This window comes from Polyodon spathula, chromosome 6 (assembly GCF_017654505.1).
Source record: "Polyodon spathula isolate WHYD16114869_AA chromosome 6, ASM1765450v1, whole genome shotgun sequence".
NCBI lineage: Eukaryota > Metazoa > Chordata > Actinopteri > Acipenseriformes > Polyodontidae > Polyodon > Polyodon spathula.
The window spans coordinates 73252799-73270041 of record NC_054539.1 but is presented as its reverse complement, the minus strand read 5'-3'; the positions used below and the strand labels follow the sequence as shown (position 1 = coordinate 73270041).

General features: G+C 41.8%; 1 protein-coding gene across 1 annotated transcript in view; it reads right to left on the bottom strand.

Annotated features, from left to right (window-relative positions):
• The window catches only part of mdn1 (midasin AAA ATPase 1), a 66548-nt gene that overhangs the window by 24116 nt on the left and 25189 nt on the right, over positions 1–17243 (bottom strand). The window contains exons 40-62 of the mRNA XM_041253699.1: positions 16581–16769; positions 16039–16128; positions 15496–15759; positions 14843–15107; positions 14425–14584; positions 13132–13248; positions 12591–12799; positions 12164–12312; positions 11623–11819; positions 11165–11385; positions 10657–10770; positions 9829–9958; positions 9184–9305; positions 8481–8614; positions 6699–6859; positions 6216–6336; positions 5724–5937; positions 4573–4813; positions 2797–2908; positions 1938–2108; positions 1401–1615; positions 533–920; positions 50–162 (exon numbers count right to left, since the gene is read on the bottom strand). Coding sequence (XP_041109633.1) covers positions 50–162; positions 533–920; positions 1401–1615; positions 1938–2108; positions 2797–2908; positions 4573–4813; positions 5724–5937; positions 6216–6336; positions 6699–6859; positions 8481–8614; positions 9184–9305; positions 9829–9958; positions 10657–10770; positions 11165–11385; positions 11623–11819; positions 12164–12312; positions 12591–12799; positions 13132–13248; positions 14425–14584; positions 14843–15107; positions 15496–15759; positions 16039–16128; positions 16581–16769 — 4097 coding nt within the window. The remainder of the gene's footprint in view (positions 1–49; positions 163–532; positions 921–1400; positions 1616–1937; positions 2109–2796; positions 2909–4572; positions 4814–5723; positions 5938–6215; positions 6337–6698; positions 6860–8480; positions 8615–9183; positions 9306–9828; positions 9959–10656; positions 10771–11164; positions 11386–11622; positions 11820–12163; positions 12313–12590; positions 12800–13131; positions 13249–14424; positions 14585–14842; positions 15108–15495; positions 15760–16038; positions 16129–16580; positions 16770–17243) is intronic.

Here is a 17243-nt window from a genome sequence, read left to right as displayed (position 1 = left end):
ATGTACAGGAGCATCAACATATGCTCAGATGGGATGTTGGCAGCTGTACCTGATGCGAGGGTGAAGGTGTCTGCTGGAGCCGTCCTCTTCCTCCAGCCCATGGCCAGACAGCAGTTCAGAGGACAAGCTGCGGGCCCTCCACTCACTCTGCAGCGTCTTCAGCTGGGAGACAGACACGACATTTACACTGAGTAACAGCACTTTGTTAGGTCATTTTATTAAGCGCAAGAGAGAACGTGACAGGGGGAGAGTTTTTGTCCAAATAATTTCAGCAATCTTGCTTGATCGACACAGTACTACTCTTTTGTACGTTTGTTTGTTTAGTCCTTACAGTTTAAACCGCATGCACCTGGAACTACTGCATTGCAACAATTTAGATTCCCAAAGAACTGCTAATATGAATATGGCACAAACACTACAGAACTGGCATAGAGAACTGTGGTTTAACAATCTGAGATTCTGGTCAATTATGGGATATCATAATCCCAGTTTTCACTTTGTGTTCCTACACATTCTTCCATTCAAAACTCACCTCCTCCTGCGCGTAATTGAGTTTGTAGACCTTTTTGACAGCTGGGTCGAATATAGTCCGTGGCGTCCACACCTGGATCTGCACTAAGCCCATATTCACCCAGAAACTCCCAGACTGCGCCTGCTGGGACAGACTGGAGAGACTGGCAGTCATGACAGACTGCTGCACACAGGCCACCATGCTGGAGACAAACCCCTCTGGCAGCAGGTCTGCTGGAAAGATGTCGCGGAGAATCTTCAGCACATACTGCATGGCTGCAGGAGTCCGGTGCGCGGTCAGTCTGTCACAGTACTCCACATACTCCTCCTGCAGCTCTGAGGGGAGAAGCTCTCCCAGGGCCAGCAGCTGTCTGTGTAACAGGATGGCTTGAAGCCTGCAGTCCGTGGTGCTGAAACGAAGACAGAGGGACATATAAGCAGAGTTGCATTTCCTTCTCTGTCTTTAACAGACAAGCAAATTTTGTTATTCAGGTTCTCTTAGATTTCAGAATTAGACTATCATCACAGAATAAAGCACGGCTGATCTAACCACGGTTAGCTTCTCTAAACCCTTCACAGGATACAGTGATGATCATCATCTTGCCTTGGTTACACGGGTCTAACCAAACTGTGATTGGTTTAAAATATACTATGGGGAGGAGGAGTTCGAGAGAGTGAGAAGGATGAGGGGTTACGGAGAGAGGAGGGAGAAGAGACTGTTTGTGGAGGTGTGTGTACAGAAATGTAATTTACCCCACACCCGCACCAATTACCAGTCAAAAGTTCTGAAACTGCACAGGAAGATAAGCGCTATGATATCATTTTTTTAAGCTCATTGGGTGTTAGGAATACTTCATAACCTACAGGATGTGAGGTCTCAGTTTCCTTACCTGAAATCTGCTAAAGAGCACAAGGCCATGTTGGTCCACAGGACTGCGTTGGCGTCCTGCAGCTGTCGAGTTCTTTCTCTCCACTCCCCCAGTGTCACGCGGGAGGAGGACAGCACTTCAACCCCACTTGCATCCCAGTGGCCTGTCTTTTTGCAGCTGGTCAGAATTTCAAAGAAACACTTTGACCACACTGCTCTGCCCAGAATTCCTGGCCCCTTAATAAAGAAGAAAAGCAGAGCCACGCCTGGTTCAAATCCTCATGCATCTTAAACCTTCCCACATAAGCACATAAGCACTGCCTGTGAGGACACTGCTGCAAATAAAAATCACCTCAATGGATTGAAAAGTCACTGGCTTTTTATTTTATTCACAAAAAAAAAAAAAAAAAAAAAAAACCCAAAAAACCCAATGAGTGCCACCCTTAGGCATCAGAGCAAACACAATAATTTGAGGGCAATAACAAGATTCTGACATGTTACAAATATGTACTGTTTAAAGCATTAAATATCCTGCCTATTTGAGCCAGTCAGCACACACCTGCATAGCCTTCTCCACTTGTGTCTGTGGTGTCCTGTCTTCCTCTGCAGAGCTCAGGGGGCACCACGTCAACCAGAAGTGGGGATCTGTGGACACGCTGCTTCTCCAGAACGATGACAACGCTCCAGACACAAGCTCTGACCACAGCAAGTTAAACTGCTCAGGGGGCAGCTGTGGAGACAGGGAGGCTCATTATTCAAGCAACTCTCTCACCAGATGCGTCAACAGTTTTAACCCTTTGCAGTCCTTTTAAACCAGTGCTTGTCAGGCACGTCAGGTCCAATTTATTTTCACACGCGCTGTTTAAATTTTAAAAAACAAGGGTTTAAAAAGGCATTGCCTGGCAAAAGGACATCAGTACTGCATCTCCAGCCAAGCCCCACCCCGTTTGCTGTATTTTACATACCTCTTTATAGATGTGCATACTGATTAATCCTCTCCTGATCACTCATTTTAGCACCAAACTCCTCAATAATGTGATCCCAGTCGTTATTTTATTACTGTAACATCTCCAAAAAGCTCTGCAAATGTCTGTGATATTCTTTGAGCACTGGATGCAGAAGCAGCTACCGCCTTTGTTATGTCCCTGTTATCTCTGTGATGGATAGGGCTATGAGATACACCCCTTTTATTTTATTTTTCTGTTTCATTCGGCTCCTCACCCAGCCATTGAAAGGTTTTCTCGGATTTTTCGAGGGAAAAACGAATACAGACCTGTGCTTTACGTCTTTTTGATGATGTCGGACCTGGTCTGACATAGGACTGCAAAGGGTTAAATCTAGTTTCCCCAGCCCTAATAAATAACACTTATGGCCCTGGGCTGTGCTGTGGCTCAGAAGGGTGTTAGCGTTCCTGTTACCTTGTCACTGTGCAACAGAGCGCACAGCCCTTGGATGCGCTCAGAAGTTGTAGGGGTTGACTGCAGACAGAAGTCTATGTGCTGAGAAAGACACGGGTGAGCTTTTCCCATCCTGAAAAAGAAACACACATTTTAAAAGGTTAGGGACTAGATACTGAACATGTTACTTTATGACAAATTTCCCATGGAGATCAGATGATAATTGAATATTTTTCATTGAAAGATAAAAAATAAAACTGCGAATGTTACAAAACAAGCCAGAAGGGCAATTTAAGGATGACAAATCAGCCCATAATTCATGTTCGGCAATGAAATGTATTGGTTTAGGGATCTATGTGGAGAATGCTCTTCTTATTTGATGTGTGCAAGAGAAGCTGGATCTGTAAATCAGCTTTAATTGCTGCACTTTACACACATTTATAATGGCTGTCTTTCCTAACACCCTACATCTAACAAGCTCACCTCTCAACATTAATACTGCTCTAACCGAGTGCCACGGGAGACGTAGCCCAGGTGTTTGTCTAAAAAGAGTTCCAGCGATTTCAATATACAGAGCTAGCGCTGCGTTCGAAGGGTCGTTCGCTAGCCAGGAATTTGAAGGTTTTTAAGCCTTCAGAAGTTCGTCAAGTTGCATTCATGCACTGTATGCTTTTTTTTGTTTGCTTTTTCTGTTAACACAAACCTTTTTACAAATACTATAAAATCACACTTTAAATGTCACTCACATGATTGGATCTTTTGAATTGTATAATGCATATTACGTAAACAAAAGCTGTTGTATTAAAATCCGCTACCAAATCATTACACATAGCAACTCTATGTGGTGCCACTGCCATGTATGAAGCAGGGTATAGTATCCAAAACACTGGGGCGTACCTATAGTGGTTATAGTGCTTCAGTAAAATATGTACTGAATACCTAGTGTACAAGACGGTATAAGAGACGTGCTATGGTAGAATGTTTTAAAACATACAAAATATACGGCAACACTAAATTTCTATTTAAAAAACTGAACACTGTCCGCTCCTCCCTCTCCAGCTTGCGTTATCCAGAGGCAAACCTTTAACTTCTTCATTCTCCATCTCGACAGCAAAGCGCTGTATAGCATAAGCTGTATTGAAAGACATGTCTCGAAAACCCTCTGCTGTTTGAGATTTCTTTTGTTAAATGCCAGACAACCAAAAAAAAAAAAAAGTTGACCGCAACCTGTGCAAAGTTGCATCATGGAGGCACAACCAAAACGCCAAGTGACCCCGGAGAAAGTTCACATAACTATTCATATTTTTAGTAGTAACAAAATGTGACTGACATAATCTGCTTGAAACTGTGACTTAAATAAAGCTTTGTTGTGCCCAAGTCTGCTGCAATTGGTGCTGCTGCAATACAAGCTTACTGTATATATTGCAAACAGCATCAAACAGGTGTAAATAAACAGTGTATTTTTATCTATAAAACATGATCACTGTTCTATATAACGTATTCTTAAACTACAGTTGAAAGTTAGTTATTCCATTTATATATAATACCTGCAAAATAGGATTTTCAAACAAATATAAGCAAGTAGCTAAGGTGACGTCACCAGTAAATTATGCAAACCAGTACCAATCGAAAGTGCGAACCTTCCTTCGGTAATGTGTCGCGAACCGTTGAAGGTCAAAATGTAGCCTTCGTTGCAGCCCTATACAAAACAAAGTCTTAGGCAAGAGGAGAGGAGCAGATGGACAGTGAGAGTATGAAGGAGGGGAGGTTTTTCCACTATCAGAAAGGAGCCTGTACCTGGGTGCTGATGCCTCCAGCAGATCTGCCACCAATTTATACTGACAAAGCACAGCGAGGTACTCCATCACCGGCCAGAGCTGGATCCTTCTGCAGAGCTGCCCGAGAGAAGCAGTGTCAGGCTGGGCTGGGTCCCTCATGTCACTCTCAGGGGTCTCTTTGCTCTGGGAGGGCAGAATGCCTCTTGAAGTAATCTGAGATTGCAGGGTGTCTACAATGGATTGCAGGATCACTGTATTTCCTTAAAAGAAATATTGCATCACAACAATAAATAAAGGCATAGCACGATGCAACACAATGCTGATTTCTACAAAAAAAGCATTGCATCACAACATCAAACAAAGGCATAGCACGATGAACGTTTCAGAATTGTAACAGTAGCGATAGTCTAGGTGTGAAAAAGCAGAACTATCAGGAGAGGTTCACATTTTTAGAATTCTTAAAATGAACATTTAATGTTGTCTCTGACTGTAAAAGCATGACTTTGAATATTGTAAGGGTCTGACAGGAGGACACTTGAGTGGAGAAGTGGGTACAGGTCTCCTATTGTAAAAGGTCCATGCTATTTGTCAAAGTGCTGTTTCAGCATGATTTGAGACAAATGCAAAACAGATGTTTAAAACATAGACTCTGTAAGGTCCCTAGGTACTATATAAGCTTAACTGAGACTGTACCTAAATTAATTGCTTGTGTGCCTGACAAAAAACCTTCCTCCATAAGGAAAGGAAAGAAAGCATTTTCAGTTGGAAGGTAATATGGCCAATTACTATTTTGACTAAGCTAGATGACTACCATGTCTCGTCTAGATAAATGTGTTGCAACAATTGTGATGTTACTGTATCTTAAATAACCAATGAACGTAATCAAATGTAATCATGTATTGGATATAGGTGATCTATTAAGAATAAGCTAATATTAATGAATGAATTCTCTATTAAAAGTGGAATCGTCTGATTCGTTATAATAAAGTAATAAAAAATTACCCAAATTCCTTACAAAATGTTGTCTTTTTGAAGACTGCCAAAAACCAGGGAATTTATTTTTTGTATGTTTTTGAATCAATTATTTCTGGTCTTGCCGAAAAGCATTCTTCTGGAGTTCTAGGTGCTGAGTTTCTATTTGCATGATATCGTGTGAAGGAGCCCCTTTACCTGAGTCCGTGTGCTCTAGCTGATAGTTTGCCTGCAGGATCAGGCCCCAGGCCTCAAGGAGGCTTCTCTTGGTGCTCAGCCCACTGGCAGCTGCTTCCAGTCTGTGGATTTCCTGCCTCCACTGGGATCCTCCCTGCTCTGGTCTCAGATCCATCACATCCAGGGTGCTGCTAAGCCCCCTCAGCTGAGAGGCGCACTCCGCCACACACTCCACCTGGAAACAGGACAACGGTCACAGAATGGATCTAGTGTGTGCTTGGAAATCCATACTTCCAGGATATCAAAATGTGTGTGTGTGGGTTTTTTTTTTTTTTTTTTTTTTTTTTTTTTTTTTAAATCCTTCAATATAGTTATTATTTCAAGGTTGAATGTCCCGATAGATAAAAACATAATTTATTTCTATGCGTTAAAGAATACATTTCAGGTGTGCCATTATCTAGTCATGTGAGGGGCAGGTGGGCAGCATGGCTCATGAGGTTGCACACTTGGTACCTTAAATGGAAGTGGTTTTCCGAGTGTTTTCTGCAAGATCTTCCAAGCAGGAGAGGCCCCAGTGGAACTAGACAGGAAGCTGTGGATACTGCTTGTGACCGACTGAACCTCCTGCAAACATCTGTAAAAGAAAACAGAGGGGGAAAAAGAAAATCTCAGGTGAAAGTGGTTTGAAATCGACTCTGTTTCCATTGGCAGCAGAGATACACGAATGGATTTGACTGGGACTCTGAGGGTATGAGTTAAGAACAAAGTGGGAGAATTGGCTCTACTGAATTTGCTCAGATATCAGGCGAGACTTGGTGGGATCCAAAACCAAACCAAAAGTGCATCAGGAAAAGCCCAGTCATGTGACCTCTGCCAATCCTTCCCTGCAGGTAGAAATGATCACAGCCCAACTGTGCCTCAAAACTGCCTCCACTTTGACTGGACTGACAAACTAAACTAAACAGCTGAGTCTTAATCCAAGAAGTTCAGACTTACTCGTACTGATTCTCTCCCATCAGCATTTGGGGCAATTTCCTAATGAGGCGTTTTTGTACCCAGTGCCAGTGAAGAGCAAGGAGAGCGATGCCCTGTGAATCGCCCGGAACAGAGTTTGAAACAGTCCAGAAGCGGTCACGCCACAGCAGCAGGGACAGCAGCTGAAATAAAACACAGTACTCTGAGTGAAATTCATTCAATGAAAATGTACACTGCTATAGCAGACGCGGTCAGAATGTATATTTGGCATACTTGTCTTTTGAAGTATTTGTGAACCACTGGCAAATGACAAATTTGAACTCATCTTGAAAACAGTGGTGTAGTCCTCAATCTGAAGATACCGGAGCGCCACTATAATATTGATTATCTTAAACAACGATTACTATACGAATTCGCATTTTATTTGTGTACTGAATGTTGAATAACACATATATAGACAGCGCTTGAAGTTTTTCGTTTTTAACCGATAATAACCGAAAAGACACTTACGAAGACCTATTTAGAAGATTCAGTTTGAATTTTTTTTAAACTGATAAACCTGGCTTTCAGCAATATACTTTCAGTAATGTCAATCTGACAAAGAACACACATGCTACTGACCAAAATCGGCAATTTTTGTGGACCTACATACAATAGAATCCACTTGATCGAGTGACTTGTGATTGGGGTGGGCTGAAAATAAAAAAAACTCGTAGCTTGGGGGTGGGGGGGAACACTCCTTTATAGTACTGTAAGATTATTTTTGTTTAGGACCAAATACATTCAGGAGCAGTAATTATTAGTAAGTCAGATTAACATTTATATTTACAAAATTAGTGTAAAATATTAATTAATAACACATCAGTATTACGATTAATAAAATCATAATAAAAAATACTTCCTATCAAAAGGCTAATACTTCAATTGGTTAAACACTGCTGCTAACTTTGCAGTATGCAGTTGTGTATTAGTGTTTGCCTTTTAATTGTTTGTATAAAGTTACTGAAGGGTCTTGTATTCAATAAGCTTTATTGACAAACCAGCGTGTGCGCTGCAGTAATACAACACTGGAATCTGTCTGCATCCAGCTCAATTATTTATATAGTTGTTTCTTTACCACATCCGAACTCCAACCTTACAGTCCGACAGATATGCGGGAGGGAAGGGGAGTAAATGAAATACTCATAATTCTCAGATTCAAAATGCATTCAGAGTTCTATCTAAAATTGCCCGCATCCTAAATGTGGACATCCTCACTTCAGGAAGTTAATGTTTATATTTGTAGTGAAGTGTACATGCAATTTATTACAGAATCAGAAAGTTGATGAGTTTGTGTAGTTTTTTTAATAACCTATTTTGCCAAATATTAAAAAAAACAGAACACCCCCCCCAAACTCAATAAAAAACACAAACAGAAAAATGAAAGCCCTACACATAATAGGTAATGCATTTATCCAATTTATACAAGTATTTCCACAGTGTCTCTCCACCTAGTCAGAATGCTTTACTTTGCGTGGCTTCATTTTTGTTTGTGTCGAGTCACTGCTCTGTTGCTGTCGTCTTCGTCAGCATTCTTTGTCGTCTTGAAGAAGTAGTTTGTAATAGAAGTTCCTATTGCTCTTTTCATTGCATCGAGAGGACTGCTGACTGAATAAGACTGTTGTGCAGGAGATGGGCGTGATGGGACTTCGCTTGCCTGTTACGCACGTTCTGGGTCGATCACACCACTACTGCTATAGAATATAGTACCAGAATCTGACTCCACTGCAGCACTGCTTTATTCACTCAAAACCATGCACTAACCTCATAAAGAGCTTCATCTGATATTATCAAGGGGCTAGTCTGTGTACAGAGCATCACACAGGGATCCCAGAGCTCAAAGAAAGCAGCAATGTGAGCCAGCACCGGGTGAGGGAGATTACCAAAGTCAATACGTCCTGGTAGATGAAAAGCGAGAGCAAGGGAGAATTAGTTTTATTTATGTTTCCCTGCACTTTACCAGACCTTAAATTCAAGTTGAAGACGTTCACAGTAGGGGACTACAGTTCAATACTCAAACTCCCCCCCCCCCCCAGAAAAAACACAATTGAACAGTTGTGGCTGCTTAATCAAAGTGTTACTTTGAAAGAAATATTTATTTTTGAGAAAAGGAAATATTGCCTTCCTTTGTTAGGTTTCCTGATCATTTCATTTTGATGAATCTTTCTCTCAATCAATCAGTCTATTTCTTATATACAGCCTTTCATGATAAAATCGCCTCAATGTGCTTTACAGATAAAAATAATAAAAATGTACAGAATACAATTGAGAAATAGTAAAATATAAAATGATAAAATAACCCTTTAAATTAAACACACTTAAATAATTTTAAAAAGTAATTTTTATTCTTACTTTATAAAGCAGTTACACAAATAAGAAGTATACAAAAATACAAAGTAGTATAAACTAGGATGATATATAGAAATTTGTGTTTGCGGCCCCAAATCCCACAGTTGTGCAGAGTTACCTTGCCGGAAAGCGACTGACATTCTTAAAGCGCTGCTTTGTATGGAATTTTTGGCAGAGCTGGATCCTAGAAGTGCCTCCTCCACATGCATCTGCTGCTCTCTGTCCATCAGAAGGGCAGCTCTGACAAAGAACAAACAGAAATGTCACCCACGGGTCTGTGAGCTTCTGAACAGAGACACTGCATTCACAATAATACAGTAAACCTTGGTGAAGAACTGAAAGCAGCCCAGGGTCAATAATAATTACAGCAGAATTGTCTGCTGAAATTTCAATAACAATGCATTTTGTTTAATTGCATACAGTTACAATTATGCTGCAGCAATTATAAAATTATTCTAAAAAAAAGTAACTACACTTATTCTAAAAAATCAAGCAATAATCACAGGTACAAATACACAAATATACAAACATACTACATAAAAACATATTTTCTTTAAACAAATGGGGTCACCAAAGCGGTTGAAAATGCAAGGACAGATCTAATGGCCAATGTGTAACAGCTGTAAATCGATCCAATTACGCAAGGGTGCAGGTTCAGCTGCAGTTACAAATCATAACAAACGACACAATTGTAATTGTATGTGAGCCCAGATCTCATTGACAGTATACCACATTCTTGAAAAACATACCAACATTTACAAACCTGTTTGCAACTGAAATCAAAGCCTCCAAGAACTGCCTATAGTCCCCTTCAGAATCAAAGCTGTAGGAGGTGGTCAAAATATCCAAGTACTGCATGTTCCATCGTTGGTCCACCAGAACCATGAATTCATCTTCCCCAAAGAAAAAAAAAAAGGAGACAAGATCGGTCAATATTCCCTCCCTGCTGTTTGCTTTGTGGCCTTGTTACATGTGTGTGTTAGAGTGAAGTGCTTTACACAACTCTCGTGTGTGTGTTACAGGGAAGTGCTTTACACAGCTCTCTCTCTTGTGTGTGTGTGTGTGTTACAGTGAAGTGCTTTACACAGCTCTCTCTCTTGTGTGTGTGTGTTACAGTGAAGTGCTTTACACAGCTCTCTTTCTCGTGTGTTACAGTGAAGTGCTTTACACAGCTCTCTCTCGTGTGTGTGTGTGTGTTACAGTGAAGTGCTTTATACAACTCTCGTGTGTGTGTTACAGGGAAGTGCTTTACACAGCTCTCTCTCTTGTGTGTTACAGTGAAGTGCTTTACACAGCTCTCTCTCTTGTGTGTTACAGTGAAGTGCTTTACACAGCTCTCTCTCTCTGTGTGTTACAGGGAAGTGCTTTACACAGCTCTCTCTCTTGTGTGTTACAGTGAAGTGCTTTACACAGCTCTCTCTCTTGTGTGTTACAGTGAAGTGCTTTACACAGCTCTCTCTCTCTCGTGTGTTACAGTGAAGTGCTTTACACAGCTTTCTCTTTCGTGTGTTACAGAGTATATGAGCTCACTAGGAACATGACAGGACCAGACCGAGGGGAGGAACAGAGCTGCAGAAACACTTGAACCTACCTGCCGAGGGAGGCTGTATGAGATTCATTATCTGCCCGAGTTTCCCGCGCAGTTTGCTTGAGAACACCGTGGTCAGAGCTCTGGCACCCGCTTCCAGCTGCACCTGCACTGCATCTGGAACACAAAACACCCCCATGTGAACGAACTCGCACTTTCACTCTTGCGTGTGCCTTGAAGACACTGAAGTACCCTGACATACATGCCCAAAATTCAGCGAGTACATTAACCTAAATAGGATGCAAGACATTTTACTTATTTATTCATTTTTGTAAGTTTATCTATAACTGGAGCCAGGACAAAATAAGATGCATGTGTCGCAGAACAACCACATTGGTCCAGATCACATTAGCCTCGTCGCACCAACATATTCCAATACCGCCCAGTTTGAAATGTCACAGCACGTCCTCTCAGTAGGAACTGACCAGGCCACACCAGGGAACAGGCCACAATGTTTTAAGATACATTTGCGTGATGAGAACGAAATGTCTACCTAACAGTAAAAACAAACCTGGTGCATGTTTATGACACTTGGACATGTGACTCAGCCACCTGGTCCGGAGGACCCAGTCCTGATTGGATGCTCTCTCTGTGATGAGCCGTACAGCAGCAGGGACCAGGCTGAGCACTTCAATCCCAGGATCCTCCAGGCTCTCGCCTGGAAAGGTGAGGCCCTCCATGTTACTGCACTGGAGAACTCTGCGCAGGTCAGACAGGCTCAGAGGACGAGTTCTGCAGACACCAAGATGAGAATTAGTTGCCAATATGGGCCTATTTCAAAACTGTTAACCAAAAAGTCCAGAGTCGGAACTCGCAGAATAGTCAAGCTAGCTCTCCTAAGCAATGAAAGTATATCCATCTTCCTTAAACTGTCAATGTTCATGTCACGATCACACTCACAGCCAGCATTGCTCCCTTCGGGTATTAGTTTAAATAAAGAGAAGATGCCCAGATCCCCAGCCCGCTCACCCTTTACCACTCAGGCTCAGTCTGTTGAGGCAGTAGGCGAGGACCTGCCCGTCCCTCTGGACTGTGGCAAGGCAGGAGTCCTCGGCCGAGTGCAAGGCTGAGGGAACAGCGTCCGGCCACAGTCCAGCAGACAGCAAACAGCTTCCCCAATTGTCCCTGGAGGCCGAGAGATGCTTCTCTACAATCTCCCGTGCCAGCTGAAACACAGATCAGAATTAACACTGCTCGTTTAGTTTCCTCATCGAACTAGAAGCACGGAACCAGGATTTCACGGACTAACAAAACATTTAAAAGACACTAAGAATTTCACAATAAACATTCACATTAACACTGTAGCTGGCGGATCCCCTGCAATAATAATAACACACACACACACACACACACACACACACTAGCATATGCTAAATGTTTAATCCTCTTACCATGAATACATATAAAACAAAATATAAAAAAGGGAAATCCAAATAGATTCTACTTTAATAGATATTGGAGGACACAGAGGACAGATATAATAACACACAGTGGCTGAGCGGATTCATACCGTCTGACTGGATGAAGCCCGTTGAGACAGGATGTAGGCCTCCTCACAAGCCTGCCGTAGTGCACTAGGCAGGTCCAGGCCTCGCTGCAGTTGGCTGGTCAGCAGAGAGGCAGTTTGAAGCAGTGAGGAGACCGAGGAGGTCGGAGAACCTGCACGAAAAGGTTTTAAATTTAAACCAGAAACAAACAAAGCCTCTTGCAAGCAATGAGATAGTTAAATTCTCCTCACAGTTTTTTATTGTCAAGATTAAAGAAGAAACAAAACCAGAAAATAAATTTATAACTACTTGTGATGTCCTTGATACAATTTAAAAACAAAACACAGGATAACAGCCCTTGAAAGATTTTTAAGGCTTCACTGCCGTGACAGCAGCTTTACATAACATGTTCTAGAAAAAGTATAGAAATCCCTTCCGTAACGCACTCACCCAAGATGCTCTCTTTGATCTCCGTGTGCACGGCCAGTAGCAGGTCGCACACGCTGTCTCCTGCCACACCCACACCATGCAGCACTGTTTTAACATCCAGCAGATCCCAGCGTGCCCCCTCACTCTCCCCAGGGATATAGAGCTCCACCCCTCGATTCCTCATGGCACGGGACACCTCGCCGTGGACAGGATCCATCGTGAGGAACAGCCTAGTAAGCAACACAAAAGCCACGTCAAGGAAGAGAACGGCCAAGTGCAGTGCCTAGGGACAGCTTTTAAATAAACCATCGCCTGGGACTTTTTCTGTATAGCACCTTAACTGCAGAACATCACAAGTCAAAATGTTATGCTTTTTGTCACGTATGCAGAGTATAGTATTAAATTGAAACGTTTAAATGTACAGTACAAGGTCATTGGAAACTTAATTTCTTAGCCAAGCCTGCTGTAATGTCATCAGCGCTTTACAGCATTGCACAACAGTACATGGCATCTGCCTCAAAACCTGGCCAAAAGGAGAGTGAATTGTGGCTGTGCACGGTACCTGAAGTTAGGATGAGGCTTGATGCTTGGGGTTGTACCGTCAATCACTCCTCGCTCACTGATGGTTAGCACACCGCCTGGTTCCAGTAGAGCATTCAGACGGTCCAGTACAGAGGGACTGGCAAAACACACACATGCTGTTAAAACATCTGAACCTCGCACCCGCCTTCACCAAAACTCAAAATCAACCACATTCAAAACTGGTATGAAATACAAATGTAACTGATCACTAGTATCTATAGTAATATTTTGGTAACATTTTATTTTTGTCTTAGTGAATGTGTTTATTTTATTTTTCCATCTTTTCTACAAATCCTGTTTAAAGGTATCTGCATGTAATTAAAATATACATTTGAATGAAGAATGTGGCTCATTAAATACTGTGCCTAGTAAATACATCCAATGCAAAGTAACCCAGTAATTTTGCATTTACATATTTCACGGGGAGGTTATTGAACAGAAATTAGGAATTTTGTAGACCTGTTTAAACATTAAAATGAGCCCAAGTAGATATTTCAGAAAACTGTAAATGCCTAGAAGTAGTGGTACTTGTTTCCTTACTAAAACAGAGTGCTGTCATTTGTTAAAGGCAAGCATGCAGCATCTCCCAGCTGGTGCTGCCGACATTCTCTGTCTGGTGTGGACTTGCCCATACACTGAGACTGCACTGAGATTGCCCATACTCTGCATCCACTGAATTGGTTGGAAGAGTAAGGCAAAGCTTTGTCAAATTATACAGATGTGGAAATCGATTAGAAACAGCCCCAAAACTCGGCTACCTATGGCCATCCGGCAAATTCTTTAATAAAGCCCATATATGCAGCATGTTAGTAAGCACAAAGGAAGCAGCAGGTTGTTTGAAGTGAGGTAGCTGTGCTTGATTGTACCTGCAGTACTGATTTAACTTGGATACAACCGACAGGAATACTTTTTGTCTGCACTAACTTTCAAGTTTGTTTTCTGAAATCTGTTTGTTTTACGTTCTGTTCAGCAGCCTCTGTAGTAGCCTTTCAAGTAATGTGAGATTCTGAAGCTAAATAGCGAGGTAGTTTTTTTTTTTTGCTTCAGTGCAATGCACACAGGATGGCAAAGGAATATGTACAGAATTAAGATACGTAGTTTGCGATCACTTGCGGTGTGCAGTACTTAATTTAAATGTGTTTTTTTTTTTCTCTCTCTATATTAGCCTGATTCACGCAAAATCACAAATTAGGTAGACCCCGAACCATAATAGGTAAATGTGGCAAACAGAAGATGTGCACATCTATCCAGCTACCATTTGTTTGCCACCCACCTGCAGAAGTTGACATTGTCCATAAGCAGCCAGTCTCCAGCCTGCAGAGCCTGCACCAGCATCCCGTCGATCCACTCAAAGGTGCCATGGCTGTGTCCACCCATAGCCTGAGCCCACTGCTGTTTGAACTGCTTGAAGTCTGCTACCAGCTGAGACATATCTGCAAAAACATTGCAACAGCAAGACTAAATCTATGTTCCTTTCAGTACAGCAGAATTCCCTTGCTGTTTAATACTAGAATTGTGTTACAGCATTTAGGCACAGCACAGTGCTTTTGAGACAAAGAATATTTGGCTTCCCAAAACCACAGTACAGGTCATATCATTCAATCAGTCTGTAGCAGGCAAACCAATTATTACTTCATGTATTCATTACCATTTTTTTCATGTCACGCTAAAATAACGACATGCACACCCACCTGCAAAAACCTTTAATTTCAAGTTGAGTTTCTGCAGCAGTGCAACCATGGCTTCCAGTTTATTGATGGCCTCGCTGCTGATGCCCCCTCCCTCCCGGGCACAGGGCACAGCTTTGCAGCTCTTCCTTACGGAGCTCCATGCCTGCAGTAGGATCTCAGTGTCCTGAGTCACCAGCTCTGAAGACAGCAGGCCTCTTCTCATCACCATGGCAACAGCACACGCTGCGCTATCCAGGACACGTTGCCATGGACGCATGATATCCACCTGAGGGAAAAAAACACAAAGTGGTTTAGATATTAAAATACCAACAAAGAACCAAAACTAAAAATGGCATTACAAAGCTACACATAATACAAGCACAGTATAGAATGTATTAAATAAATTTCATATAGGGTCCTCTTAAAACAACAGCTGTTTAAAAAGCAGAGCCAAAGGGAGCCATCTTTGTGGCCTGAAACAAAACAAAAAAAAACTGCCATTGCCAAAATGTCAGTCATGTCGTTTTACATATGAAAACGCATGGATAACTGTTTTCTGTTTTAGTAGAATCTCCCGTAAATTAATTCCAAGACTGCTCCTCAGTCTAATAAAGAACCATAATTATATTTGAGTTTTAAAAAACAAAACAAAAAAAAACACACAGTAACCAAACCTGCTCGAATCCCCCCAGCAGCTCAGTGGTATCCATGGCGCTGTTCATGGCCATGACCTTTAACCTGTGACCCGTCAGTAGGGAAAGCAGCTGCACCAGGCTGGTCTTGCCACTGGCCGACGGGCCCACCAGGATGGTCATCCAGCCCATCTCCACGCACTTCATCACCGACTCCAGAGGCTGCAGAGTCCGGTGGAGGAGGGAGAGTGGTCTGCTGGGAGTAAAGGTGGTGCAGCCTCCGCGGGGCAGGACAGAAAAACCAACCTGAATATCAAATTGAGATTTATTATTGTACATGCAATAATAAAAAATAAATAAAATTATTGTTTTATATATATATATAATATTATATATATATTATATATATATATAATATTATATAATATATAAAAATGTGAACGTGGATCTTCATGCCTGTATTGTCACCAACATTACCGGTTCCTGCTGCTGATACTTTGTATATAGAAGTATAAATGTATGTGTGTCACGGGACACGTGGAAACAGAAATGTACTGTATAAAATCTAATAAATTATTCACTTGCCTGGACATTCTCTGGAGTGATGTGAAACTGTCTTGAACCAGTATATGGGGTGAAATCTTCTCCAAAAACACTCTTACACAGAGACAGTACCTGAAAGAAAGGCATTAACATACAGTTCCTATAGAAAACAACCAGGTTAGCAACATCAAGCTTTAAACTAATGCAGTACTTCACAACATTCCAGCGCATCTCATTGTGTCATCTTGTGCACTGTATAGGACACAAATGGACATGGATAATGGGAGAAACTATTAAAAATAAATAAATAAAATGATATTATATGACATCACAATGTGTGTCTTCATATAGGAAAATGCAAGACCTGTCATGTGGTAATGCATAGCACTGTAGGCAAGATTTACTGGAATTATTATGTTTACTCTATGATATACTAAATACCAATTAAGAATGGATTTAAAAACCAAAAAGAAATGATATGTTAGTTCATATGTATTTACACCTGAATACCTGTCAATGTAAATAAAGATACAATAATGAATTCAAGGAGGACTACTGGCAAGCTCTACCACCATTGAGCTCACCTGAGTTTTGTCAGCCTGGGTTCTCATCCTGTCTGCGTACACCAGCCCAACATGCTGCCCGGGGTCATAGAACCCTGGTGACTGGTCAGCTTGCATCAGCTGACACCATCGGAAAAGGTCACGCAGGTTAAACTCCCATGGTCCTCCTCTCTGGCCCCACTTTCTCTCCACCATTACATCCTGAACAAGCTGAAAAAGGAATTGTCAAAAGCAGCAGCATTAATATGGGAGCTGCATTTTGTTTCAGACAGCAGATAATATGGGAGCAGCATTTTGTTTCAGACAGCAGATAATATGGGAGCAGCATTTTGTTTCAGACAGCAGATAATATGGGAGCTGCATTTTGTTTCTGACAGCAGCAGTCCCCTCACAGTTTGTTCAGGACAGTGCTCCTCCGGGATCTACACAGGCTTCATATCCATCAGCCTCATCATATCAACATGCTTGACGATTTACCATATCTGTGCCAACATGCATAAGCAACAGTCTATGGCCCTGACAGAATAAAACAATGAAATCAACACACCAGATGGCCCCACATGGATAACAATGCATAACATAACATAAATGCATAAGTGTGCATTTTCTTTAAATCTTTTATCAAAAGCAGTGCATTATACAGAAATAAAAATGCAAGCCAACCCCATTCACTGTTCCCCCCAC